At 44.4% G+C, this 26,840-nt stretch overlaps 4 protein-coding genes across 4 annotated transcripts in view; 2 read left to right on the top strand and 2 right to left on the bottom strand.

Annotated features, from left to right (window-relative positions):
• Nucleotides 1–4,638, top strand: part of crocc (ciliary rootlet coiled-coil, rootletin) — a 34,568-nt gene extending 29,930 nt beyond the window's left edge. Inside the window, exons 33-37 of the mRNA XM_076268200.1 lie at nt 321–470; nt 766–966; nt 1,372–1,503; nt 2,657–2,830; nt 3,989–4,638. Coding sequence (XP_076124315.1) covers nt 321–470; nt 766–966; nt 1,372–1,503; nt 2,657–2,830; nt 3,989–4,069 — 738 coding nt within the window. The 3' untranslated portion in view covers nt 4,070–4,638. The remainder of the gene's footprint in view (nt 1–320; nt 471–765; nt 967–1,371; nt 1,504–2,656; nt 2,831–3,988) is intronic.
• A 142-nt stretch (nt 4,639–4,780) lies between these two features.
• On the bottom strand, nt 4,781–11,038 carry mfap2 (microfibril associated protein 2). Its single transcript, XM_076267621.1, has 9 exons — nt 10,937–11,038; nt 8,576–8,640; nt 8,352–8,429; nt 8,011–8,085; nt 7,337–7,378; nt 7,000–7,087; nt 6,659–6,732; nt 6,435–6,547; nt 4,781–5,526 (listed from the first exon to the last, which is right to left on the bottom strand). The coding sequence occupies exons 2-8, from the start codon at nt 8,610–8,612 to the stop codon at nt 6,444–6,446; spliced, it is 498 nt and encodes a 165-aa protein (XP_076123736.1). The 5' UTR covers nt 8,613–8,640; nt 10,937–11,038; the 3' UTR covers nt 4,781–5,526; nt 6,435–6,443.
• Nucleotides 11,039–11,890: 852 nt separating this feature from the next.
• Nucleotides 11,891–18,445, bottom strand: sdhb (succinate dehydrogenase complex, subunit B, iron sulfur (Ip)). The gene is made up of 8 exons (XM_076267741.1): nt 18,314–18,445; nt 16,330–16,463; nt 14,830–14,915; nt 13,870–14,006; nt 13,496–13,612; nt 13,292–13,393; nt 12,924–13,046; nt 11,891–12,612 (listed from the first exon to the last, which is right to left on the bottom strand). Exons 1-8 carry the CDS (start codon nt 18,380–18,382, stop codon nt 12,532–12,534), a joined length of 849 nt encoding a protein of 282 aa, XP_076123856.1. The 5' UTR covers nt 18,383–18,445; the 3' UTR covers nt 11,891–12,531.
• A 730-nt stretch (nt 18,446–19,175) lies between these two features.
• Nucleotides 19,176–21,562, top strand: mrpl20 (mitochondrial ribosomal protein L20). Its single transcript, XM_076267740.1, has 4 exons — nt 19,176–19,376; nt 20,302–20,412; nt 20,763–20,840; nt 21,014–21,562. The coding sequence occupies exons 1-4, from the start codon at nt 19,290–19,292 to the stop codon at nt 21,185–21,187; spliced, it is 450 nt and encodes a 149-aa protein (XP_076123855.1). The 5' UTR covers nt 19,176–19,289; the 3' UTR covers nt 21,188–21,562.
• The last annotated feature ends 5,278 nt before the right edge of the window (nt 21,563–26,840 follow it).

The following is a 26,840-nucleotide window of genomic DNA, read 5'->3' as shown; positions in this document are numbered from 1 at the left end:
ACCCCAGGTGCAGCGGGCTCATCTCTGAGAGTCTGAACTTGAACATGTCTGGGTAAACATGGGCCAGGCATGGGTAAAACCCCATGGGTAAAACCCCAGTGATCAGAATCACGTTATTGAATCATACTCCAATAATTATGATTCAGTTGAGTCATGAGGACCTTGCAGATGCCCCTGGGCCTGTGGACATCATAGTTGAACTGGACTATGAAGTGGACTCTTATATAGATAATGTGCCTGTGTGTGTGTGTGTGTGTGTGTGTGTGTGTGTGTGTGTGTTTAATCCTCCATGAGACTCAAAAGAGTGTGTGTGTGTTCAGGACCGTGTGGATGGAGTGCGGGCATCTCTCTCTGACAGCAAGAGGAATGTGGCCACCCTGACTGAGCGCGTGCAGAGCCTGCAAGCTGAACTGACCCAAAGTGAGCTGCGCAGGACCGAACTGGAGGCGGAGCTCTCCAACACTCAAGAGGTGTGTGTGTGTTTGTGTGTGTGTGTGTGTTTGTGTGTGTGTGTGTGGGGGGGGGGGGCTTATGAAATGTAGAGAGATAAAAGATAATCTAACAATGTTTAATAAAACCATAATATACAGATTAATTTCAAATTAAAGTCGAACAAAGAAAGTGCTTTTAACAGCAGAGCAGGTTGCATTACATTGACATTTCATTCAGCAGTGCTCTCAACCCCATTTCTCTACCTGTCTCTTACTCTACCCGTCTGTCTCTCTGTTTTGATCCGTCTGTCCTCTCCTCTCGTCCGGCTCTTAGGCCCTGCGTCTGCGCCTAGCCAGCCTCACAGAGGCCCAGCGCAGTGCCCAGTCGGCGCAGATGGAGCGAGCGACCACAGACGAGCGTCTGCGCAGCCTCCAGAGGGCCCTGGCCGTGCTCGAGACGGAGAAGAAGGATGCGGAGAGACAGGCCGTCCGCCTGGAGAAGGACAAGAACGCGCTGAGAAACACCTTAGACAAGGTAGCGTTAGACATTTCAACTGTTTTGAACTCTTTAACGGCTCATTTCTTCAGTTCAAAATAAATATTGATGTCCCGCTCTCTCTCTCTTGCTCTCCTCTCTATCATCTCCTTCATCAGAGGTGTGTGTGTGTGTGTGTGTGTGTGTGTGTGTGTGTGTGTGTGTGCGTGGGCGTGCATGCACGCGGGTGCGCGTGTGTGTATGTGTGGGTGTGCGTGTGCGTGTGCGTGTGTGTGTGTGTGTGTGTGTGTGCATGCATGCATGCGTGTGTGTGTGCGTGTGTGTCTGTGTGTCTGTGCGTACGTGCGTGTGTGTGTGTTTAATCCTCCATGAGACTCAAACAAGGTTGGGGTCGTTCTGATCGTCTCTCCTGTCTCGTCTCTCTGGCTCCCTCTCTTCCTGCAGGTGGAGCGTGAGAAGCTGAAGTCGGAGGAGGGCAGCATGCGTCTGTCCGCTGAAAAGGGACGCCTTGACCGCTCCCTCAACACCGCCGAGCAGGAGCTGCAGGACGCCCAGAGGCAGATCACTCTGTTGCAGGTGAAGAGGCATACACACAGCAGAGATCTGAATAAGCACACACAGACTTACACACATACAGACACACACACTCACTCACTGATGCTTATTATACTGTTAATAAACAGACCCAAACAGCCACATTCACATATACAGACAGGCATAGTGACATAAAAACATGCAGACTGAAGCAAGACAAGACATGAGAAGGCAAGACAATGCACCAATGAATGGGAAGACATGATATGAGCAAGCGAAGCTCTGTTTCTCTGTGATTGAGCTGCTGGGTCACTGTGGAAGTGTGTGTGTGTGTGTGTTTCTATCAACCTCCTTGGTGGATAGGGGGATTTTGTGGACGTGAGACAGAAGATAGCTTTGTGTCTGGTGAGTAATTAGCGTAGCTTGTGCCATAGTAGCGCTTATAGCTCCCCTCTCATATTAGCTGACCAGTCCTGGACTCACTAGCCGATCCCTGGGTGACGCAGTGCTTTCTCTCGCTAAACGCAGTGTTAGCGTCTTAGGGATGAGCATTGGAGGGTGTTGTGGTCCACCCTAAACAAAAGCAGCCGAAACTCCTGGCACCATGGGCCGGCCACTCCACACTGCCAGCTTCGGGGCTCACTGCTGGAGACCCATGTGCAGCTGGTTAGACGCATAATGGCCAACAGTCGAGGACAATTGGCTCAATTGTTTATTCTTTTATTTGTGCAGCCAGAGAGCACTAATGTTTATTGTTGTGTCGTTGTTTTTTTGTGATCCAACACACTTTATACTTCGGAAGATAATGCCTCACATGTGATGTCTGTCGGCTGGGATGTGTGACGGACTGGTGTTGTTTTCTCGAGTGAAAATGGGGGTGTTATTACATTTTTTTTGCTGTGTTTACCGAGTTGATTACTGAGTTGATACCTCTCTTACTCTCTCTCTGTTGGTGTGATGTGTGTGTATATTTCTATGAGAAGTGTGAGAGTATGAGAAAGTCTGGATGAAAGGTGTGAGATAATTTATATTTATACATATATATATATATATATATTTGTTTTGTGAGTGGTTGTGTATGGTGTGTGTATGAAATGTGTGCTTGTGAGTGTGTGTGTGTGTGTCAGAGAGAGAGAGAGAATGTGTAACAGATGAGTTTGTCAGGAATGTTGTTGTAATGTGTGTGTGTGTGTAGGCACAACTGGCAGAGATGGAGCAGACTCAGACTGTTAGTGAGAGCTCGGCGCGGCAGAGGGACGAGGTCCAGCGGGAGATGGAGCGTCTGCGGCTGGCCCAGAGGGACGCCGAGCGCACGCTGGCCGCCAGGGAGAGGGCCCACCGCCAGCGCGTCAAGGGCCTGGAGGAGCAGGTAACCCACCCGCAGCACGGACAACACAAGTCCAACTTTATCGCCAATTCAACAGCACGGGTGATAGAAAGGGCCTTGGTATGCTCACAGCACAACACAACACACACCTGCAACATGGAGCACTGACTCTAAACATGCAGCACTGACTCTAAACATGGAGCACTGACTCTAAACTTGCAGCACTGACTATAACCCCGCAGCACTGACTCTAAACACACATAACAGACTCTAAAACAGCAGCACTCACTACACACCCGCAGCACTGACTCTAAACCCACAATACTGACTGTAAACACGAAGCACTTGCTCTAAACACGCAGCACTGACTCAAAACATGCAGCACTCACTACACTCCTGCTAGCCTGGCGAGCCAGACCCACATTATAATGTAGGGTCTGGGCACTCACCGTTCGCAGTGCTCAGTCCGAGGGTCGGGATAATCAGTTGTCTTTCAAATTCCCTCTGCACGCAATAGGACGCAATAGGATATTTGTTTTCAAGTAGCAGGGAATTCAAGCCAAACCGTTGCAACTCTGCCATCAATCATTATGTTAAGCCCAACAAACGACTCTATACACGATTTCAATGCCAGATTTAGTTTCGATTTCTAGAGCTCACAAGTCAACGGAGAGTTGCTAGACTAGCCCTGCTAGGGGCGCGTCTAGATTTCTAGGCTACACTCCTGCAGCACTGACTCTAAACACGCAGCACTGACTACACACTGTGCCCCCCTCCACCCCACCCCCTATGAGCCAAACATAGACTTTTATAGCTGGTTATAGCTGGTATCTCCCTGTTTAATGTCAGACTAAATCACTGGAAAGGTGGATTGCATTATCCGTGTTAGCCAGTCGCTTGGAAACGCAGGTCGGGGGGAGGGTTTGGAATCTCTGTGGAGTAATGACATCATAAGTGCCAGACGAGGAGAACATTAAAAACTTTTATGGGGCCAAAGACGGCTCTCCCCGTTTGCGCTTTGGTGTGGTTTTTCAGGACATGTCAAACAAAGGCCCTTGATGTTAACAAGATGTTAAACAAGACGGCAAACAAGAAACCATAAAGAATGGACAGATGAAAGGATGAACCAGATGGGGGAAACTTGTTGAAAGAGAAACAGCATTTGTTTATTCCCTCCTCTGCTCCCTTCGTCTCTTGCAGGTGTCCACTTTGAAGGAACAGCTGCAGCACGAAATCCGGCGCCGGCAGCCATCTTTGACCCCTTTACCTGGGGGCAGCTGAGAGAGGCTGTGCCCTGCAGGACACTGAGGATACTTCTGAGCACCAGCAGCAGGAACACTACAATACTTTAGGTTCTGACCCACTCATGGCTTTAATGACCAAAACCAGCACCAGCAACTCAGACTGGAGACAAACTCTTCACCATTTGGAGAGCTTCTGTTAGTCGTACACATGCTGAGGATATGAACTTTTCCATGTCCCGATATTCCTAAAATTGGAGCCATTGAACAATGTGTGTGTTGTATAATTATGTTGTCAAAACTTGAATTAAGATAGATAAAGTGCAACATAAATAGCAATGCACTGCACAAAGGGACCACTGGATATTAGGACATCATTTTTTCGGTGTGTTTGATAAATATAGAAAATGCCACTACTATAGAACATATTAGTAATATTATATAGTGCACTATACTAACACTGTAACGGGTCTCTTATGTTTACATCTTATCCAAATACTAATGACCGCATTCTAACATCAAATTAAATGACATTCCAGTTGGATTTTAAAGGGACTCTGTGGACTTGAAGAAGAAATGACCAATTAAACGCTAGAGTTTGATATCTTACATGTTGTGTGTCCACCTCTGTTTGTATTAGAGGAGCTTCAGTTATAGAAGCTCACATATGCCATACTTATACATGCTTATTTTTCACAATCTTCTTCCAAAGTTCCTCAACAGTAGTGGAGACAACATACATGACACAAAATTGTGGAAAAAAACCGAGAACCCATTTATTTAGTCTGAAGCAGTAGTACAGGAACAGCATGTCAGCTGCATTCACCAAGCACAACTAGACAACTAGTCATCTCTACTATCCGTACACTTCAAGTCTGATGGTTGGAGCTTGTAGCCAAGGTTGTGACATAACAGGAAGAGAAAGCACTGATCGATGGCAGATCAATAACTGGTAAGATTGCTTTATGGAGCCCCATCGGCTGGGGTTTGTGCACAGTGGCCATGATTGACTGGATGACCATTACTGGCACTCTGCTTTCCATCACAAATACAGTACAAAGTAAAAAATCGCACTAAAAACAAAACAAAGAATACATGATACAATAAAGGCAAAAACAAATCACACAGACACACAGACATAAATTCTGACATCAGACATCCTTAAGCTGGTTCTGTGCATTGCAAGGACATATATGCTGCCTGTCCTAGAACCAGTGTAGTTCATTAGCACCAGTGACATTGTACAGTCATCAGTATTTGAGTACAAAGGTAAATACAAGTGTTTATATAAATGCAGATTTGTTCATAGATGTATATTCTGGAAGTCCATTTCACACAAGTACATACAATATATGTGTTTGCATATTATACATACTTAAAGTGTGTAGTGGATGGGGAGGGGGGTTTGAGTAGTAGCAATACTGAAGTAAAAGGATGGTGACCACGGTGGGAGGGTCCAGGTGATTAAGCAGTATTAGGGCTGGTCTCTCTGCAGACCTGGACAATGACATGCAGCAAACAGAAAGAAACAGATGTCAGGAAGACCGCAGTATAAATGGCGTTAACTAAAGTCACTGGTGTCATCAGTACCATCAGATACAGTCGTTACAATACAATGATAAAATAAGATTTGAGCAGATTTGGATTCACTGCCAAGCTGACTCATCCATACTTGTGTACAGTATGTTCCCACATGGGGTTAGTTTTAGTTGGTCCCATGCTGTTTCCCACTTCCCCCCAGTGGGAATGTTAAGCCTTGTTTCCACTTCCTGCACACTAATTACAACATTTCATATTTTATGTGTTGACATGTCCAAAACCCTGGGTTTTTAAAGTGCCTTATTTGCATTTTTGAGGCATCTGGCAATGACTTTCTGGGTTTATTTGACATTCGCTAGTTTTCAATTGAGATTTTGTTGGGATTAAAGACTAGCAGATGCTAGGTCAGTAGACTGTTCATAAGGGCATCTCAGTCTGTGCTGCCACCCTGAACCTCAGCGGCTTCGTCCACTTCGCCTCTGTATCCATATGGCTTCCCAAATGTAATATCCATTATTCACAACCTCACTGCCTTGTGCCTTTTAAAAAATATTTGCTTATGTTGTGTTTATTTGGTATATCAGAAACAAAATAAAAGGTTTAATGCAAAATATAAAATACATAAAATATACACATTTTATATGAAAAGTCAAAGCATTTCATATTTCATAGGAAAAAGGCTCATTATATTGTCAACTGAACTAGTTCCAAGTGTACAATAATGTAAAGTAATTGTGTATGATACAAAGGGAAGACTCCTGTCCTGTGCACTAGTATTGTTCCACATTACTGCTGCCCTATTTTGAGTGGGAAATATAATCAAAAGCTCACACTGTCAGTTTGCTCAAATGTGACATGGCGCTCACCTCACACGCTCAACAGCCTCCACAACTCTTGCCACAGCTGCCGCCCATAGAACCACAGTGGCCACTCAGCGCCGCCACGCCACACCGCGAGAACTGGTCCCGGCACAGGTCAGCTGTAGATGACACGGAGAGCAGATGAGAACAGGGAGGAGACGATGTGATGTGTGTGTTTAGGTTCAACGCACAAATGTATTTCACATGCATCACCAAAGCAGCCAAATTACCTTTAAGAAGCTCCTCATGGGCGCAGACAGTCCTCACACAAATCTCCTTGTTTATTATATACACTCTACGCAGGCTGGGCACAGAAGAGAGATAAAAAAAAAAAGTCAGACAAAAAAAAAAAACTCAGATTCATGGCAGACAGGTAAAACATGTACATCAAGACAATAAATCCTATTTGTGTGCAAGTTAACATCCAGTGACTTCAGACATCATGACCAACCGTGAAATAAACAAAGACTTCATGCATCCAAACAATTGGTACACTTTTTAAACCTCAAACCTTACCCCATTGAATTGGTCTATGAGTACAGACAATGTGAGACAGATATGTAGTGTTCACCTGTAGAAGCAGAGGCTGTTGAGGCATTGCTTGCATGGCTGATGGACAGAGTACAGCCTGGTGCATGGGTACTGTTCCTCACGGCAATCTGCAAGCCAGGCCACCACATGGCTCACATTAACATGAACGTCATGACACATTCATCACGGGTACACAATAAATCCTACATAGATGCATGTATTTGTACTTTATTATGCCCAACCATGAACTGAAGGTATTTCCCTTTTCTTGTGAACCCTTTATATATTGTGATATATTGGCTAATGTATGCATTTGGTTGAAAAGCTAGTTTTTTTTTCCACTGGCAACTTTCAGAGTTGATCATTTTTTCTCTTACCCAGAGGGCCTGGTTCTGTTGGCTCAGTTGAGAAATCCGCCCCTGGAAAACATATTAAACCATAATAATCACAGAAACGAGGGAAACTCTCACAATCAGCATGGCTTCAGAGAACATGGTGAATTGGGCCTTGTGAGCAAAATGGCATAAACTTCCTCTCTTGTAAACTCAGAATTGTTGATAATAGATAAACTGCAAACAAACAAAAAGCACAACTTTTCTCCAACATACACATAAACAGGAAGTGTGAGGGCCTGGGAGCTGGAATGAGTGAGTCGTGAGGGAATCTGCAGTACAGTACACAGAAGTGACAAATGAGTGACACAGTCATGGGGATCAGGAGAAGGAGAACAATGACTGAGACATAACAGTGAGGTCAGACTTCTGAGTGAATAGAGGTGGAAAAGTTTTGAGAGTCAAGAACACGAGTGGTGTAAGGAACTTAAAGTAAAGAGAAGAGGGTCACCAGAGCATGTGTGAAACCAGCTGACGGACCATAGCTAGGGCTTGCTGAGAGAGGTGAGCTGTGAACCAAAGATTCTAGAACAGAGCTCTGTTCTAGAATCTTTGCTGTGAACAGACGGAGGAGTGGAGCAGTGACCAGAGAGGGCACAGAGAGTAGAGCCCTGTGCAGAATGAGACGAGACGTCCGTCAGATCAGACGAGTGACTCACCAGACTGTCCAACCCCAACAGCAGGCTGCAGGAGAATCTGTTGCTGAGGAGAGGCATCCAAGTCTGGGTTATCCCCTGAAGGTGCACCAGAATGGAAGCATTGAGCCAGGGATGTACAGGGATAGGAAGAAATTACAATTTTTTTTTGGTTTGACCACATTAGACCTGTATTAGTGTTATAGTCAACTAAAAGATGCCATTCTGTTTTAGTGCAACAGCTGTTCTCAGAAACCTTCAAAACACCAGAGAGGCAACGCTGACATTTAGAGAAACTACAGTAGAGCATAAACACCCTCATTCAATACATACAACATGAATCATAAAGAGAGAGATGAACGTACCATAGTTGTAGTCGTCGTCTGTCATGAACACGTAGTCCTGAGTGTTTTGCGCTTGGACAAACTGAGCAACTACAAGGACTAGTGAGATAAAGGAAAACAAGGATCTGACAAAACTCCACAGACACACAGGGATATCTACAATACAAATGAGGGCCTGTAAATGCCAGGAAAGGTTGTCCATGTGTGTGTGTGTGTGTGCTTTTTCAGCACCCACCATGACTCACCAGGTATGGCGAGCAGAAGGAGGCAGTTAACTTTCATGGTTGCTCACAATGAAGAGGTAGCTAGACTGTGTGTAACAGAGAAAGAGCGAAAGCACCAAAGAAAGAGAGAGAGAGAGAGAGACAGAGAGAGAGAGAGAGAGAGAGAAAGAGAGAGAGTTAAATTCTAATTTTCCAAGAGCTGTGATATTTTAATTAGTGGTGTAAGTCAGACGACCCAAAACTGTGACCACTAATGATGACAGTAAATCTGCCTCTCTCTTTTCCTCTAAACTCCACCACTCCCTCCCCCTCTCAGCCTTCCCTCTCCTCTCCTCTCCTCTCCTCCCTCCCTCCCTCCCTCCCTCCACTCCAATTCCCTTCTTCTCTGCCCTCCACTGGCCCCAGAGAGTCAGGGGAAAATCCTGACAGCAAGAATGTGGCACGTCTGTCGTTTTTTAACAATCCCTCTGTTTTCCTCCTCTTCTCCAGTCCACTGTGAAGCGCTCTGCCACTCCACTCCACTCCACAGCAGACAGAGCAGGGGCTGCATTCCGAGACTAGAACCAACACTGCTCAACCCATCCCCCTTCGTCCTTTTTCTCAGCAGAATTCTCTCTGTAAGTCGTGCTCACTCACTCACTCACACACACACACACACACACACACACACACACGCGCGTATGCACACACTCACACATGCTCACACACACAGACACACACATACACATGCACACACACACGCACGTACGCACGCACATACACGCATACACACGCTCACACACACAGGGACACACACACACAGGCACACACACATGCACAAGCTCACACACAGAGACAGAGACACAGACACACTCTCACATGCGCGCGCACACGCACACACACGTGCGCGCACACACACACACACACACACACAGTCCCCAGCTCCTCTCACTTTCCCTTGTGCTGTCATTTACAGTTGATCTCCCTTTCTCTCTCTCCTCTTCCCCCTCTTCCTCTCTCACACATTTCTCAGAATCCCCCCGCCCCACTCCAGTTTCTGCTCTCAGTGCAGCGGTGGTCAGGTTGAGTGAGTACAGTACTCCGGCGTGCCAGAGAGGAAACAATGGATGGCAGAGGGAAAAGAAAAAGGAGAGAGAGATTCATCCCCCAGCTGTCCTCCTCCTCTGGTCTCCCAACAGCTTATCCACAGCCGCAATGCATTTGGATGTCATAAAACTACAGTACGGCAAAATGATTCTGCCTAATCAAGTCCCAAATGATGTGTGTGCAGCCAGGAGACCTAGATGAGAGGGAGACCTGTATTGGGGAGCGACTGGGACAGTGTGGATTTATGGTATTGAGCAGCATGATGTCTGCATGTGCTTGTGTGTCACCAGGATTATAAGTATGTGTGAGTGAGCTTAGACATTCCTCTAGTGCATCACAGTGGCTATCGGAAACCATATGTTTTCACAGCACACATCTGGGAACTATTAACCCCCCTTCTCTCTCTCTCTCTCTCTCTCTCTCCCTCTAACCCTCCAAACCCCCATTCTGTGTCTGCCTCAGACTTCCTTGACCCCTCCCCCAGAGCTTGCCTGGGGACCTGGGCACTCAGCCACCATGAAAGTGGAGAACCCCAGTTCTCTCTTCCCTTGCAGAACCCTTTCTGTCTTCCTCCAATCACACTGGAGCATTCTGGCGAGAGCAAAGTTGAACTGAAAATAATCATATGTGAACTCCCAGTCTCTTCATCTTGTGCCTCACAATGGCTCTCCCTCAGCCTCTAATAATTTCTCCCTAGCTCCAATCATTCCATGCCCCCATCCCCCTTCCAACCTCAACCTTCTGAAGCCCCTACATGTATTTATGTTGGCCACCTCTTTCCATTGTAGCCTATTGTCATTGCCCCCCGGCTCTAATCCCACCCCCTGAAGTGTAACAACAGCCCCCTCTCCATCCTGTAGGGGTGAAAAACACACACAGAACCTCACATCAACTCTAAAACGCAGCGATGACCTCTAATAAAAGACTGGCGCTGATATATGACATAAAACGACAGTTTAAACGAGCGAGATGTTGGATACTCGTCTGCTGGATAGAATAGTACATTTTCCCGAATTAACATTTAGCCTGCACTTTCTCTCCAGGTAAGACTCATTGGGAACTGACGCTAGAGCAAGACAGACCGCGAAAAGTGCATTATTGTCAACATGTTGAATAATATGCAACCACCTTGCACTGAATGCATGCAGTACCCTTGCCTACTACATCATCAGTGACAACATAATATACAATGTATGTTTTTTTAATTGTATTTCCAAACATAAAAACTCATTTGACGCTTCAATGCAAAGATTTTACCTTCGCTGTAATGCATGCATTAACTTCTAAAGTCCTTACCTCTGGTTAACTCTGAAGCGGTCCTCAACTCCGCGCTGATCTGATGCACCGTCTGACCGAGCGCCACATCCTACTGCCCCACCTACAGGCTCCCCCTCCCGCCCAAAGGCAACAGGGCCTAACGCCAATCAAACACACAGCTCAATATCACTCTCTCTAACAAGAATCAGACGGAAGCATGCTATTAAACAAAACATGAATATATAATATCAACTGTTACTTTGCGAAGCTCTATTTCCTCGCAGATGTCACTATGTTCGATCCACTGCAAATACGTATTTAGCTGATTTTTTAAAAACTTTATATCAGTTATCTGGGATAGATATGCGCCACTACAAAGGTTCATCACGCAATTCCTCGTCCCATATGGTGTCTCTGGGTGCAAGATCACCTACTGTGAACCATTTGTTAAGTCCATAGGGGTCGAGTCTGTCGTCTACCCCATGAAGGTTCACGAGCAATGGAAATGGTTGGTGTGCCTTTGATTTCATCTGGGCCACATGCCCCATTGACCGGTACATCGCAGTGCCTGTCGATAATCATGTGCAAACACTAAAGCTTTTCTAAAACCAAAACTTTAAAAATCGTTTGGCCTACTTGATAACTGCACTAGACCTATTTCCCATATGAAACCGGTTTATAATGTGCATTTTCAAATGACATATTTTATCACTACACCTCGCCATCTTGTCAGATGAAGAATATAGATTGCAGGCAAGGTAATGAGCAAAGCTGTGGAACAGTCACTCCGTGTTTTGGTTTTAAGGTCTGAAATGACAGAAACTGTCCGTCTCTCAACTTCATAGTGAAGAGCCTTTCCCAACTACAAGGCAAGCAGTTGCAGTTAACCAGCCCAGACACTCGGTTGAGAAGGTCGGGAGGCGTTGGAGGGAACTCTAGCGGTGTATTGCTTACATTGCAGTTTTGCACAACAGATACTCAGGATGACAGAGGTCCTTTGATAAATATGAACTTTATTTACTGAAAATATGGAGTATCGGATATGAAGATTGATCAAAACTATTGTCCGCCGTTCAACACCCAGTGTATTTATGGTCATAAATTACTGATCATTTAACAAAAATATAATTACAACATCAGATATATAATCTCTGCATAAGCAGCTGAAATAGCTCCAGAGATTTGAAAGGTTACGATCAATTACACAAAAACCAAGTCTTCTGTTTAGGTGGAAGAACATGAAATCCGGTGGAATCTGTATATGGTTACCCATGTCAAACTCTGAACAGACTCCTGCACACTCCCATTCCAACAGATCTACAACAGGGTGGACAAACTAGGATTGCAGAATACTACTTTAGCCTGTCATAGCTTTTTTATTAGGCACTCAAACACATTTGTCTCACTCTTTCCCGTGTTCATTATTTCTCTCTCATACACACATACATCCACATCCACACACACACACACAAAGAGCCATCCGATTACTCTTAGCTGTAGGGTCACTTGCGTTGGAGTGTATCTCTGAGAGGGCTGTGTAGTGAGCGGTCTGTAAGGGTCTCGCCGAGGCTCGTGATAACTGTACATTATGGGAGGGGACGGTTGTGAGGGTACAGGCGTGCCAAAGAAAGTCTTCATGCAGTGGCTGTCTTCTTCTCCTTGTATGTGGCCATCATTTTCTTGATCTCTGCGATGGCTTTCCCTGGGTTCAGGCCCTGGGACAAAGCAAAGGGTAGTGAGTACAATTTATTACAGGCAATCGAAACCTGTGAACAGGGTTTTCATTTTGAAGTAGATGACATCAGATTAATAATAAAACAGCTGTAAAAAGAAATCAACAAGGAATAAAAAATCATAACAATTTGAAGTAATGTTGTAAGTAAGTTGGGCTAAGCCATTAGGACATTTTTCCAATATGGTCAAATAAATAGCCCATAGCAATAGGGTTGGGCCAGTCTAATAATTGTAGAGGGACATGTTAGTGTGCTGGGTCTGTGTGTGAGTGGCCTGATGTAGGTATGCGTACCTTGGGGCAGGTCTTAGTGCAGTTCATGATGGTGTGACAGCGGTACAAAGAGAATGGGTCCTGCAGTTTGGCCAGACGCTCCTCTGTGAACTCATCTCGAGAGTCGATCATCCAGCGGTACGCCTGATCAACACAAAGGGAAAGGTCACACAGCCTGCCCTTTGGACCGTCTGCGTCTGTGCTGTTCATAAACTCACACACACACACACACACACACACACACACACACACACACACACACACACACACGCACACGTGCACACGTGCACACGTGTACACACGCACGCACGCACGCACACACACGCACACACACACGCACAAGCAGACACACACAGACACACGCACACACACACGAGAAGGACAGGCACCTGCATAAGAACAGCGGGTCCCAGGTATTTGTCTCCATTCCACCAGTAGCTGGGACAACTGGTGCTGCAGCATGCGCACAGGATACACTCATACAGCCCATCCTACAGAGGCACACACACACACGTGGAACATTGCATGAAAAACGTCTGTGAAGGACAACGCACAACAATGCAATCTAGATCCAGAATGGCGGTTATGTCTACCAGTTTCTGCCGATCCTCCACTGTCTGCAGATACTGCTCCTTGCCCTCCCGGGACTCGTCCTTCTTCTTCAGGTAGGGCTCGATGGACTTGTACTGGGCATAGAAGTTGCTCATATCCTGAACACAGATGCAGGACTCAGGGGAATGTTCTTGCAACGCACAGCAACATCACATCACTACTTCATCAGTGCCTTTAACTCTTTAACATCTTCAGCAACATCACATCACTACTTCATCAGTGCTTTAACTCTTTAACATCTTCAGCAACATCACATCACTACTTCATCAGTGCTTTAACTCTTTAACATCTTCAGCAACGTCACATCACTACTTCATCAGTGCTTCAACTCTTTAACACACTTCTTGATACTCACAGGAACCAAGTCTTTGACGACATACATATGAGGCAAGGGGTAGATCTTGGAGGCTTTGCTGGTGTTTGTGTCGATCTTGTTTAAGCAGGCCAGTGTGTTGCCTCCGTTGATGTTCATCGCACACGAGCCACAAATACCTGCAAGAGGGGTCAGACAGTGCAGTGAGTGAGTGACAGGACAGGACCATGGGGATTCACAGGGAGGCTTGCTCAAGGAAACAGAAACAGAGCAGGGGGTTTCTGTGAAACACTAATAATTAGACAAATAGTCTGTGGTGCCGCAAGTTAGTAACACACAGGAAGAGCCGTTCCTGGAAGAAAAAAACTAAATCCAAGCTTGCCATAACATCTGGCCTCGTCTAGAAAGCAGCTGCTTGTTCTCCAGCAGCCATGTTGTTTGAGTAGTGATGACTCATAGTTCATGCTTTCCGCCTTTCCCTTCCCCGGTCTACCTCTGGGCATCTACAGCCTCTGGCCAGGACGCTCTTAAACCCTTCAGGCTTTTTTTGGCTTCTTTACCCTATTTTACCTACTGTATGATGTGGCAACTTGTGAAACCAGCTTCTCTGCCACCTCCATAAGGCGAGGATCACATTAGCCAGCGGCAAGCGGCAGCGGAAAACGTAATGCAACGCTCCGACCATAATAAGTTTTGTCTCGTTCCTAAGCAACACAAACGGTTTGTCAATTGAATATCCTCACGCTGCGCTTTGAAAGTTGAACCAAGTTCGACGCTCAGCTTGCTCAACGTTAGCGTTACGCCAGCGTTGCCACCGTTCCGCTGCTGAACCATAGAGAACAATAGGAAACCTGCCGCTTGCCGCTGGCTAATGTGATCCCCGCCTAAGAAGCAGCAGATGACTGGATGTACAATATGTCACGCACAATATATACAAGCACTATCCCAGACTACTCCATTTCTCCACACGACTCTGCTGCTCTGCTCTGGTCGTCGCCTCACCCTCTCTGCAGGACCGCCTGAAGGTCAGCGTGGGGTCCATCTCGTTCTTGATCTTAATCAGGGCGTCCAGCACCATTGGGCCACATCTGTGAAACAAGAGCAAGACAAAGAAATGACTCTTTTCTCTTTTTCCATGTTACACGCTGTGTTACAAACTTGGTCTGTCCCTGATGAGCTCCCCTGCCTTGACAAGAGTGTGGAAAGCTTTTATATCAAGCTTTACAATGGACTCCCTCCAGTGGACACATGGGTTTCATTTCAATATCAAGGTTTTATTACTGATAATCATGATTTAGTCCTTAGAAGGAACACGCCAAGTTTTTGGGGAATTAGCTTCTTTGTCGTCTACCCCCGAGTAGGAAACACACATTCTTTTCTCTGTGCGTGCAATAACCCAGTCTGGCACCGTTAGCCTAGCTTAGCATAATTCACTGGAAGTGGGTGACACCAGTTCTTATCTAACTCTATCTAGACCGCTTAGAAATAAGCTCATTTCCCAAAAAGCTGTCATGTTTCTTTAACTGTCCCTGAGGATATATGAGACCTATGGAAGAACATCTCCCACTCCAGATCTGCTCTTACAGCACATAGACTGTATATATAAAGTTCTATATATACAGTCTTTGTTACAGCATATTTACCCTGCCAATTCACATGATATCCAGAAGAGGAAGATATGGCACTGAGCGCAGTTCCTAGTGCAGTTGAGCAACAGCAGCTACACACACGGAGACAGCTGAAGTATCCGGCCTTCCCTGACCTCTTGTTGACCAGCAGCTAGGGTTACATGTGCAACACCCACGAGCCATTTTGCGACAGGCTCAGCCAGGGTTTTTGCTTTCAGAGTCTTGGCAGTATACGGGGAAGACTGGTAGTGCGAAGTCAGGTCAGATGGCCTAATTACAAATGTGTGTGCCCAGTGACATGGCATCGATCTCTTTAAACCTCTCCCCTGATCCCTCTGACATCACCCACGGGAACATCCTCTTCCCCTGGCCAGTTTAAGCTGTCCTCTACCTTAACATGTAGGAGTTTGACCTTTTTAGTGTGAAACAAGGACAAATGATCAGTGACTGGGAATTTCTGACACTACCATGCTTTTGAGCTTCTTGATGAGCTACTCTGAGATAAATGAGCCATGTCACAAACAAAATGCCTCACTTTCCCCCAGTCTTCCAAAACATAAGCATTGGATTGGTAAACAGGGCCTGACCTATCAAAGCCACAATATTAGGTAGAGCTGGCGATAAGTAATGCCTGAAGGCTCTCCCATCTCAAGCTATTTTGCATTCTGAATCTGAATTCACATTTATTTCTCCTACAGAACAGTCCATATTTTGTTCATTTTTAGGTGTGAAATAGAGTTTGACTGCAAAACACTCGGAGCCCCCTGACATACTAACAATGCCTTTATCAGACAGGCTCTCTGTAGCAGCTGTGAGGTGCTGCACTGTGCGGATCTGAGCCACACTCAGCAGTGCCATTCCGGGGTGCACTCACTGGTTCAGGTCAATCTCATAGGTCTGCATGCGGGGCTTGTCTCCGACCGTATCAGGGTCCCAGCGGTACACCTGGAACTTCTTGATCCTGGGCTGGGCTGCGGGGGCTGCAGCAGTCTGGGCATAACGCACCGCCTTGTCCACGGAAAGGAGAAGAGACAAGACGAGCAATGTTAATACCCAGATGGGGTTGGGGAAGAAATACTAACAGAGGTGTAATTCTGATTATATGTAAGGGATAATGCCCGACGAGGTGTCCATTATCACGACGCGGAGGCGAAGTCCATTTATTTCTGATAATGGACGCATCGAAGGGCATTATCTCGTTTATACCATGGTCACTTACGAAATAAATAAATATGAAATCAATTATTAATACTAAATGAGTTTTAGAGCTAAAATCATTAGTTTTTTCAGCTGTTTAGTTAATTCCATTGTTGCGAAGCCTGCCTCCAGGCTCAACCGCCGTCCTACTATCGTTGTTATAGTTACCATTCATAAGCATTGATATCAAAGATTCTAGAACAGAGCTCTGTTCTAGAATCTTTGATTAATATGGAACGGCGATTAAACTTTTTTTTTACCAGATCTACTTCATAGGTGTAGTAGGCTATATCACTTTTTAAACGACACCCTTTTCAACCTAGACCATGGTATAAAAAAATTTAAACGACACCCTTTTCAACCTAGACCATGGTATAAAAGGCAATAAACTACACAGCTAATCCACAAAATGTTATGTTCTACCTATCTGAAAATATACCTCGAAAACACCAAATGCACGGTATTTTTGAGGGCTTTCAAAACAGATGTCACCTGTCTGAAGGCTAACAATAGAACCCTTTTAAACAGGACAGAAATGAATGATGACATTTTACAGTTTTTTGACAGTTCATTTTAATGGAGTCAAGATCTCCACGTCAAATTGTACATGCCTTCCTATTTTTTACAGTCTATGATGCCTTCACAAGCGCTCCCTCTACAGACGAGAATATTGTAACTGCACTGTTACATCACATCCCTCCACAAAAGTTACTTAACCTGCGCTGAGGGGAAAACAACGTTACCTAAACGACAATACTAAACTAACCTAACCGATAAATAGTCGTTAAAATCTTAATACATAAATAACTATTCTTACTCCTTACTATACCGTGACATATCTATCCAAAAAACGACGTCAACAAATAAGGAACTAGCCTGAATAAAGGAGGGATAGACAACAAACTATCGAATAACACTACTAAAAGAATCTGTATTTGCCATCAGACATTGTGGTTTGCATGAACTTTGCGTCTTCCAAATCAATAATATGTGAGCGTCCATTCTTAATTCCGTTTACCAATGTTTGAGTGTGTGTTAACCTAACGTTATCCAAGCTAAATGCTATGGTGTGAACAAATGTTAGCCAGTTGATATGTTACCGCAGACATATCATGTCATAATATACACTGATGCTGACAACGTAGACCACTCCAAATCCATGATCTCATGTGAAACAACTGGCAACAAAAGTTGCTTGGCTAACGTTGAATCCAAACGTTAACGAACACTCATTCGGCTCAAATTGAGCATAAAATTAACTGAATCAAACACTGCTTATTAGCCTTCTACGAATTAAGTCCGCATTGAAAATCAATTCCTCTGTCAAGAACCTGAAGCTTCAAAACATGCTGACCTATGTAAGATGTAACCCTTGACAGTAACCTCTGATTCTAACTCACTCGACTTGACATAGCACCAAACTGTCATCATTAGCATGCGCTAGTAAAGTATGCTACCGGTTAACCAGACAGACGCTGTCACGTAAAGGTAAGATGCGTCGTTATCCTAGCTTAGCTGCATAGATATATATGTCTATGGCTTAGCTGGACAACAAGCTACCTAGCGATAGCTAGTGTTAGCTAATGTTACCTGCATGGTTCTTTCACTTACAAAACATCCCACTCCACGCCACTTTACAACACAAAGAATATCGGCCTTACCACGACTCCAGCGCAGGAGCGAAGTGCCATGCCACCGCAACGATTCAAGGAGAAACACACGACCGACATCTTGGGCTGTGGGGAGGCTGACCTTACAGTGGACTTCAGTGCCTGACTCTGCTGCGATCCCACAATCCACCGGGCCAACTTAAACCCCGGTAGCGCCCCTCTACGTAATGAGGCATGTTCAAGAACGTCAGAACATATTTGCAATAACAGCAATAATAATAATAATAATAATAATAACATCAATAATTTGCACAGAAGAAATACCAATACAGACGAGAGAGATCAAAAATAGCAACAATCCTACATACAACCTGCTTTTGCACACATAACCAACATATCCGCTATAAATTCAGCCTGTGAAAATATTTGGTAGGCTAATTGTAATTATTTAGATTTATTAATACTAGTTTTTCACTTTTGGAAAAGCCAAAGTAGGCTACACTGGTTGCACTGGTTACATAAGTGGTTACACTAAATAAGCCTAAGTGAATCGTGCCAGCGGACTTTGTAGATCATTAGTGTCTGGTAAGCCACTGTACCAGTGCTACTGCTTCATCAATCAGAGCAAGAAACTAAGAGAGAAGTGCAGAGAAGAGAAAAGAAAAGCTGGTAAGATTATTAATAAGCATATCCTAAACTAGATGAACACTTATTGGCCTTACATAGCATTTAAATATCAACGATACTTCCATGGGTAAGATACCCAGTCGACGAATCTAATTTTAGAATAGAAAGAAAGTCGATTCCGTAAATTTAATTTAAATGATGACAGCCATGATGGGACATTTACAGAGAAACTATGGTGCGCAGCTCAGGCTGATATGGAACGTCCCCCGTGCATGTCACATAGTTACGAATCACGTTGTACAGAGGGGAAAACATCCCATGCAACGAGGATTAAGGTCATAGCAAAGCTCGTCTGACATTACACTTAAACGTTCAGTTTATTTACATCGTAGGTCGCATAATGGTATTTTTGACCTTTCCTTGTTTAATTAGGAACCGTGGTCCTGACAGATATTGGAAAGTACAAGAGCTTTTGAAGAATGCACGGGTAAGGTTTTACTCATGCTGCTAAGTATTAGCATAGCACAGTGATTGTGACTGCGTCGTAAACGTTACAAAAGACTTGACCCCGAATACGGGATCTGTGTCGATTACCAGGAACGGTGTAGTTTATTGTTAGATTGAAACAACTGTGACCACCACAGTTCAGTATGTAAAACATTGTCCGTCATTTGTCCATCATCGTTGTCAAGTGTCATTTGTGATATGCGGTTAACGTTAGCTAACAACGATGGCATGGCGATTGACGTTAGTAGAAAGTAGGAGAGATAACTTTCATGTCTTTCTTGTCGGATGCTAGGAGCGCATCTCATATGCAAATGTTAGGCTGTGGATTTATGTGCAAGTCACTTAATTCTTTCAGGCTAAGCTACTGGGTTCCCTGCTAGGGTGCGTCTAGATTTCTAGGCTAGGTTCCCTGTGTAATTTCGAAAAACGTAAAGTTGGCTTGATGTCCAACTGTCCTCCACAACCTTTAGTGGATGGTGTCCGTCATGACGTGCTGGAAATACCAACGCTGACACATCCCAGTAGCCTACAGTGTGTGCACGCAAATCTGTCCATTAATCCTGCTATTTGTAGTCAATCCTACCAGTTGAGTGTCAGTGGTTGATCCTAACACATTGGTGCTTGTGGCATTTCTTGATCACCGAAACAACCCGTGGCTGTGTGTAGCACTTAAAATTCAGGTGTGTTTAAATTTCGGTTGTCTTTGTGGCTAGATATGGTTGGTCAACGTTAGTGTTTGCAGAGTGATCAGGGTACCCTATTCCAGTTGGATCAGTGAATGGCAAAGGTTTGCCTTTAGCAAGAAAAATCAACTTTTATGCCTTACATGGTAGAGTTTGTAAATAATTTAAATAGTTGATGCAACATTGTCTGTTGATAACTGACAACTTGTCTTTTTATTCCAGCATTTTAGAGGCAGAAAGAATAGATGTTACAGCTTGGCAGTACGCGCTGTAAGAAGGGCCTTTGTTTATGCCACTAAAGGCCGACAGCTGAAGAGGCGCACCATGCGGACGGTATGTAAAGATCCTAAAGCAACCTGATGCTAAACACGCTTTACAAAATGCTTTTCTGTTCTGCTGTGTGGACTAGAGTAGCTTATTCTATAAAAGACAAGGCAATGTGGGTTAATGAGGATGATTCTTGCAGTAATTCTTATTACCTAGTAACATGTCCATCCCTCAAAAAGCAACTTAATAACTGTATGTCAGTGGAGTGAAAAGAGATTTTCATGTAAACAAAAAAAAACCTTCTAAATCCCAGACACCTTAGATGCTTTGTTATCTCAAAGGTACCCTTAAAGTTCTCTAAGATATCAAGTGTATATTTGTTGGGTCTTGGTGCTCACTATGGATTATGTTTACAGCTGTGGATCTCGCGAATTGCAGCAGCTACACGTGAACTTGGCTTGAAGTATCCAGTCCTTGTAGACAACCTGGTGAAGGTTAGTAAACATGCACTGATAATACACACACAGTATAACAAACAATTAATAATTTGTACTGAATTCCATTTGGTTGGTGGCATTGTGAATTCTCCTAGCTTTAGTACAGTTCATAAAGGTGTGGTCGCTGGTCTTAATGAATCAATTACTCACCCTGGATTATCTCTTTACAGAGTAGTGTTCAGTTGAACAGGAAGGTTCTGAGCGACTTAGCGATCAACGAGCCCCGGACATTCCAGTCACTTGCCAAGCTGGCACAGGCCCGGCAGCAGGAGGGTTTCCGTGCAGCCCTGGGGAGTGGCTCAGAACCTCCTGGCATCCTGTCCCGCGTCGTCCTCCTCCAGTGATGCCCCCCCCCCCCCCCCCTTCACCTCATGCAGCATCCCCAGCACACCGATGCAACACATCGCTGACTCCGCTGATCCTGAAGCTAGGTGTCACCTAGTCACACACACACAGATTCCTACTCGCAGGTTCAGGTGAGCCTCTGCCTCCAAGTAGAACTGTCTCTCTCTCCTAGACCTTACAGAGGAGCTGATGAGATTGACCTTCTGTGAAGAAAATATTTATGGAATTTGTTTTTGTATGAGACAGGAGTTTTTATAAAAGAGAATGTTTACCTCTTGACTCCTTTGTGTAATGCCTTGTTTTGTGTATATATGTGCAATTGCTGTATTGTATCCTGTTCATAAAAGTGAATAAAGCCTTTGTTATCCATAGGAGTTTAAATATTTTATTTGTCTGTGTGTTAGGGCCAGAAAAGTGGCTTTAAAATGAAAAAAGGAGAAAAGAGCATTGGCATTTAGATACTTTTACTGGGAAAAGAAGGTTTGGGCAGAGTTATATTTATATGTTATAGGCTTTAACATGTATCAGATTACATTTTATGGCCCCCTCCCCTCCACAATACAGTAGATGGTGACAGAAAGTTTAAACTGAAAATCACTGTCTCCGGAGAAAGACATGACGTCAGCGTGACTTGGCGAAACACATTTCCTCAAAGTTGTTGTGGTTTATGTTTACAAAAAGCAGGATTAGACATGAGCAGAGTTCTTACTGTGAACCGAATTGTGTGAAATCCTGTGAATTTGTGCTCTCATTTCTGTCCTCAGCAGTGAGACTAAAATGGATACTCCAGGCAAATTGTTGGGCTACAGCCAAATCTGCCTTAAAGCCTCTTTACCCATCGTAGTTACAGTTTTTCTCAGTTGCTTTAAAGCATTTCTCGAAACATCATTAACATTTGTACCATATCAAGTAGTTATGACAGTTCCACACATTTGCATTTAATGACTGAAGTGATGAAATAAGGCCAATTTGTTTTATGAGGTAGGACTATTCAGCAGGGAAGTGTAGTGTAGTGCATTTTGACCAACATGACATTAGCAATTGAAAATGTAAAATACAGCAGACATTTGTACAAAATCAGCTGCATGGATGTAGGCTACTAAAGCATTGCTGTTGTTCAAGATGAGGAGTACAAGGAAGTAGAGGATACAAGAAAAACTAGTTTAAACTACAGTAGTAAAACATATAGTCTAGTGATTTAAAATAGTCCATTAGATATGGTAAACATGATTTTTATCGCTAAGCAAAGAGCAGAGTAAAACAAGAGCAGGGGACAGGCGTAAGGTCTCCGGACAAAACAGAACAAGAGATTATTTCCGTCAAAGACAGAAACTGGAACACCTTAATTAGGAACTATTGACAGGCAGGACAGAAGTAAAATCCTCAGGTGAGGGGATGACAGGTTTCCATGAGGACATCTGTCTATGCACGAGGCTCTTATTTGATGAGTGACTGACCGATAAACACATGAACACATGAACAGAAAACAATTTATGTAAACTTAGTTAACTCTCACTGGATCAGGTTGTACATTTTTCCAGTAGGTGGCAGCATTTCTCTTAAAAGTAGTCAAATGGCACACTGTGTGCAGGTAGATTTCATGTTGCCAAATTAGTTTCTATATCCCTGCCAATTGTGCTTATTGCCCACATTTACGGCTTTAATTATAATTACTTAATATTATTAATATTATTATGACCATCGGATTAGTCAAAGTTTTTTTTTCTTCCAGATTTGTATTTATTCATTTATTTATTTTCTTCAGTAATTTTGTGTCAACAATTCCAGGGACACTGAAAGACCGGGGTGCAGGAAACTTGGAGGGCATGTAGTCCCACAAGGATGACACCAAAACATTATTTTTCGTTTTGATCCATTCCCTCTCAAATTCCATTACATTTCCATGGAATTTGACGTTTAAGATCATTATCCCTCTGACCGCATGCAACGTTTCGTGAAATTCCGTTCATGGGGGACCATACAATAAATTAATATATGTGTACATTTAGTGACTGTACAGTACACTATGCATGCACACACACACACACTCATGAACACACGCAAACACACACATGCACACACATACAGGCACACACACACATAAAGGGCACGCACGCACAGACTCACACACACACACACACACAGGCACACACACGCACACACACAAACACGTACACGGATGCATGCACAAACACACCCACACGCACTCACAAACAAACACGCCACACACATATAAACACACATGCAGGCAAGCAGACATACACACACACACACACACATAAACACACACACACACACACACCATTACCCCTACACACCCACGCACAAGCGAATACACACACACACACACACACACCCCATTACCCCCACTCACAAGCGAACACACACACAGAGACATAAAACACACACACACAAGCAGGCAAGCAGACACGCGCACACACACACACACACGCACCATTACCCCCACACACACACACTCACAAGTGAAAACACACACATTATACACAAAAGCAAACACACATGCACACACTAATTTACATACACAAAAGTTGCAAGAGTAGGGGATAGAGTTAGCCTGGAAATCCAGACCCTGGTAATCTAGAAAGATTAAGGGTCTGGCCATGACTAATGTAATGGCCCAACTCGAGAGGCGGCACCCAGCATGCATTTGAGAATCTCACTGCACGCAATTGGATAACACTACGACCAATGTTTACTGACTGATTTCAGACTTCAACGTTGCAGCACTGTCGTCATCTGTTTAGCTCACCTCTGGCCCGCCTATATCAGATACACCGATGTGATTGGTGCCCCATGATACAAGGGACTAAGTAATGTGCATCATTATGGTCTGTTCATGCCACCTGGGAATGACAAGGACCGCCCCTGTAATTACGTTGCTTTCCCCACCGCGAGTGTTCATGTGCTTTGGCATATGAATGTGTGGAAAACATGGATGTCACAACAAAGGTTAAAACATACACTCACTAATCTTAAATAAACAACTGTATTTGCTTAAAAATATGGTGTAAGACGCTTGTGAAAGAAAGATATGCAGCTTTCAAGTGACAAAAAGGGCAGATTCCCAAGTTCACATTAAAACTTTTGGACATGAAAGGCCACATGGACTACAAATGAACTACAATGTGACGACAAAAGTGATGAAGAACCCCTAACTTGGCAACTCGTGTAGCAAAATCTAGCCCCAGTTTCCCACCTCTGATTCCCACATGAAGTGACGTGAATGATGACATTTTCACTGGGAAAAAGGGTTTTCCGATGCCCATGAATGCACGCCTACTCATTGCCAGAGTGACTCGCTGAGCAAATTCAAATTGTGACCGCAAGAACTCTGGAGAACAAGACAATTGAGATTAACTCTTTACCAGCGAATGACAGGGACAGTAGAATGTTGTTTGTGCAAGAGGGACAGAAAGTGGTCACTGGACAAATACAAGCAATACCGGAAGATGGGGCAAAGCACAGGATTGGAAACTCCTGGTGGATGTCAGAAGGCAGCCGTGGCCTACTGGTTAGCGCTTTGGACTTGTAACCGGAGATTTGCCGGTTAGAACCCCGACCAGTAGGCACGGCTGAAGTGCCCTTGAGCAAGGCATCTAACCCCTCACTGCTCCCTGAGCGCCACTGTTGTTGCAGGCAGCTCACTGCGCCGGGATTAGTGTGTGCTTCACCTCACTGTGTGCTGAGTGTGTTTCACTAATTCACGGATTGGGATAAATGCAGAGACCAAATTTCCCTCATGGGATCAAAGGAGTATATACTTATACTTATACTTAGGCAACGGCAATTTCCATAGTGTATTGTTGTGACTGATTACAAGTCTCGTAAACCCATATTTAGCAGCAAAAAGGACATAGACAACATCAGATGTTGAAAATGAAAATTTGGACTATTTCATGGAAAATATACAGTATGTTCATTTTGAATTTGATGCCAGCAACATGTTTCAAAAAAAGTAATGTGAGGCTGCTGACAAGGCAAGCCAGTGCTTATGGCTGAGGCGGTCACAGACTACTTGGGATCATGTTGTGACCTGAATTGACTCAGATTTGGGAAATCTTGTCACTGAAGTGGTAGTTGTTGGTGCCCGCATCAAGGGCTTGCATTTTGGTTGGTTATCTTGCTGATTGGATAATAAACGGCCAAGGAGGAATGACCAAATAATTTGTTGCTATTTGTTGGTGTCTTGTCTGGTTAAGTGGCTGATCGGATCATAAATGGCCACAGCAACAAAGCGGATGGACAGAAGAATTTGTTGGTATTGGTTGGTAATTGTGAGTATACTCCATCAAGGGTCTGTCTGGTTATGTTGCTGATTGGATTTTAAATGGCCACAGCAACGAAAGGGATTGACTCAACCATTTGTTGGTGTTTGTAGGTGCCCGTATCTCTCACCAGCCAATTGTCCATTATTGTTATATTGTGTGCCATTTTGTGTAATGTTAAATAGGCTTGGCTGATGACTGCCCACTGGGAAATCCCTATACCTACAGCACAGGGAATTGAACACCACTCCTGAGTGTATGTGAAATTACACGCAGACATCTTGACACTGTCTTTGTGCGCACTGGCCTCATGGGGCCAGATTAGAACATTGGAGGAAATGGTTTAAAATGGTTAGATGAAGCACCAGCCGTGGCACAACTGGCTGGGGCACCTGCACCGTACGCTGGTGACCTGGGTTCGATTCCCGCCCCGTGGTCCTTTCCGGATCCCACCCCGACTCTCTCTCCCACTCACTTCCTGTCACTCTCCACTATCCTGTCACATTAAAGGCATAAAAAAGCCCAAAAAAATATACTTAAAAAAAAAAAATGGTTAGATGAAGAGAGTCATTTTGTGTGGGATGTCTGCAACAGCATAGTGTGATGCAACATAATGCTGTGCAAGTATAAGTATATATACTCTTTTGATCCCGTGAGGGAAATTTGGTCTCTGCATTTATCCCAATCCGTGAATTAGTGAAACACACTCAGCACACAGTGAACGCACAGTGAGGTGAAGCACACACTAATCCCTGCGCAGTGAGCTGCCTGCAACAACAGCGGCGCTCGGGGAGCAGTGAGGGGTTAGGTGCCTTGCTCAACGGCACTTCAGCCGTGCCTACTGGTCGAGGTTTGAACCAGCAACCCTCCGGTTACAAGTCCGAAACGCCAACCAGTAGGCCACGGCTGCCCACAAAGTAGTGTAGTGTAGTGTAGTGTAGTGTGATACGCAGGACTACGCAGTATACCCTCTTAAAAAGCATCACCATCTCAGTATACCCGCTTAAAATAGGCAAGGATACGTATTAACATTTGGGGCTACTGGTAGAGTGTGTATACCAGTATGCCACACTGATATCCGCTGCGTGAGAAACAGATTATCATCATGATGTAGTCATAATCATTAGAGATCCATGGAGTTGGTCAGAAATGACATACAGAGCACATGGATACACTGTACATACTGTAGACTGGAGTCTGTTTTCTCATCATACTCCTCAGTGAGCTGGTCTTTTCTTGAACATGTGCCATTTGCAACCAAGAGTGAATAATAACGACTACAGAGTGTGCCATATGCTCAGCCATTATGACACCAGGGGAGTCCCATAATCAGGCTTCTGAGGAAGAATGAAACAATCTGGACATT

The sequence above is a fragment of the Alosa pseudoharengus genome, unplaced genomic scaffold (assembly GCF_046254945.1).
Source record: "Alosa pseudoharengus isolate Yale_2024_CS ecotype anadromous, Long Island Sound unplaced genomic scaffold, YU_APseudo_1.1 YU_APseudo_1.1_scf_5, whole genome shotgun sequence".
NCBI classification, from domain to species: Eukaryota; Metazoa; Chordata; class Actinopteri; order Clupeiformes; family Clupeidae; genus Alosa; species Alosa pseudoharengus.
The sequence above is the reverse complement of the archived record's forward strand: the minus strand, read 5'-3'. Positions and strand labels throughout refer to the sequence as shown.

Bases quoted from the DNA above. Each gene is read 5' to 3' on its own strand.
- mfap2 (XM_076267621.1), bottom strand. From the start codon at position 8,612: ATGAAAGTTAACTGCCTCCTTCTGCTCGCCATACCTG. The intron at 8,086-8,351 runs GTACGTTCATCT...GTGCACCTTCAG, and splicing joins AGACGACGACTACAACTATG to GGGATAACCCAGACTTGGAT. The intron at 7,088-7,336 runs GTAAGAGAAAAA...CCTGGCTTGCAG, and splicing joins AACAGAACCAGGCCCTCTGG to ATTGCCGTGAGGAACAGTAC.
- mrpl20 (XM_076267740.1), top strand. From the start codon at position 19,290: ATGGTATTTTTGACCTTTCCTTGTTTAATTAGGAACCGTGGTCCTGAC. The intron at 20,413-20,762 runs GTATGTAAAGAT...TTATGTTTACAG, and splicing joins AGAGGCGCACCATGCGGACG to CTGTGGATCTCGCGAATTGC. The intron at 20,841-21,013 runs GTTAGTAAACAT...ATCTCTTTACAG, and splicing joins TTGTAGACAACCTGGTGAAG to AGTAGTGTTCAGTTGAACAG.
- sdhb (XM_076267741.1), bottom strand. From the start codon at position 18,382: ATGTCGGTCGTGTGTTTCTCCTTGAATCGTTGCGGTGGCATGGCACTT. The intron at 14,007-14,829 runs GTGAGGCGACGA...CCCCTCTTGCAG, and splicing joins CAGGCGGTCCTGCAGAGAGG to GTATTTGTGGCTCGTGTGCG. The intron at 13,047-13,291 runs GTGCCTGTCCTT...TGTGTTGATCAG, and splicing joins GACCCGCTGTTCTTATGCAG to GCGTACCGCTGGATGATCGA.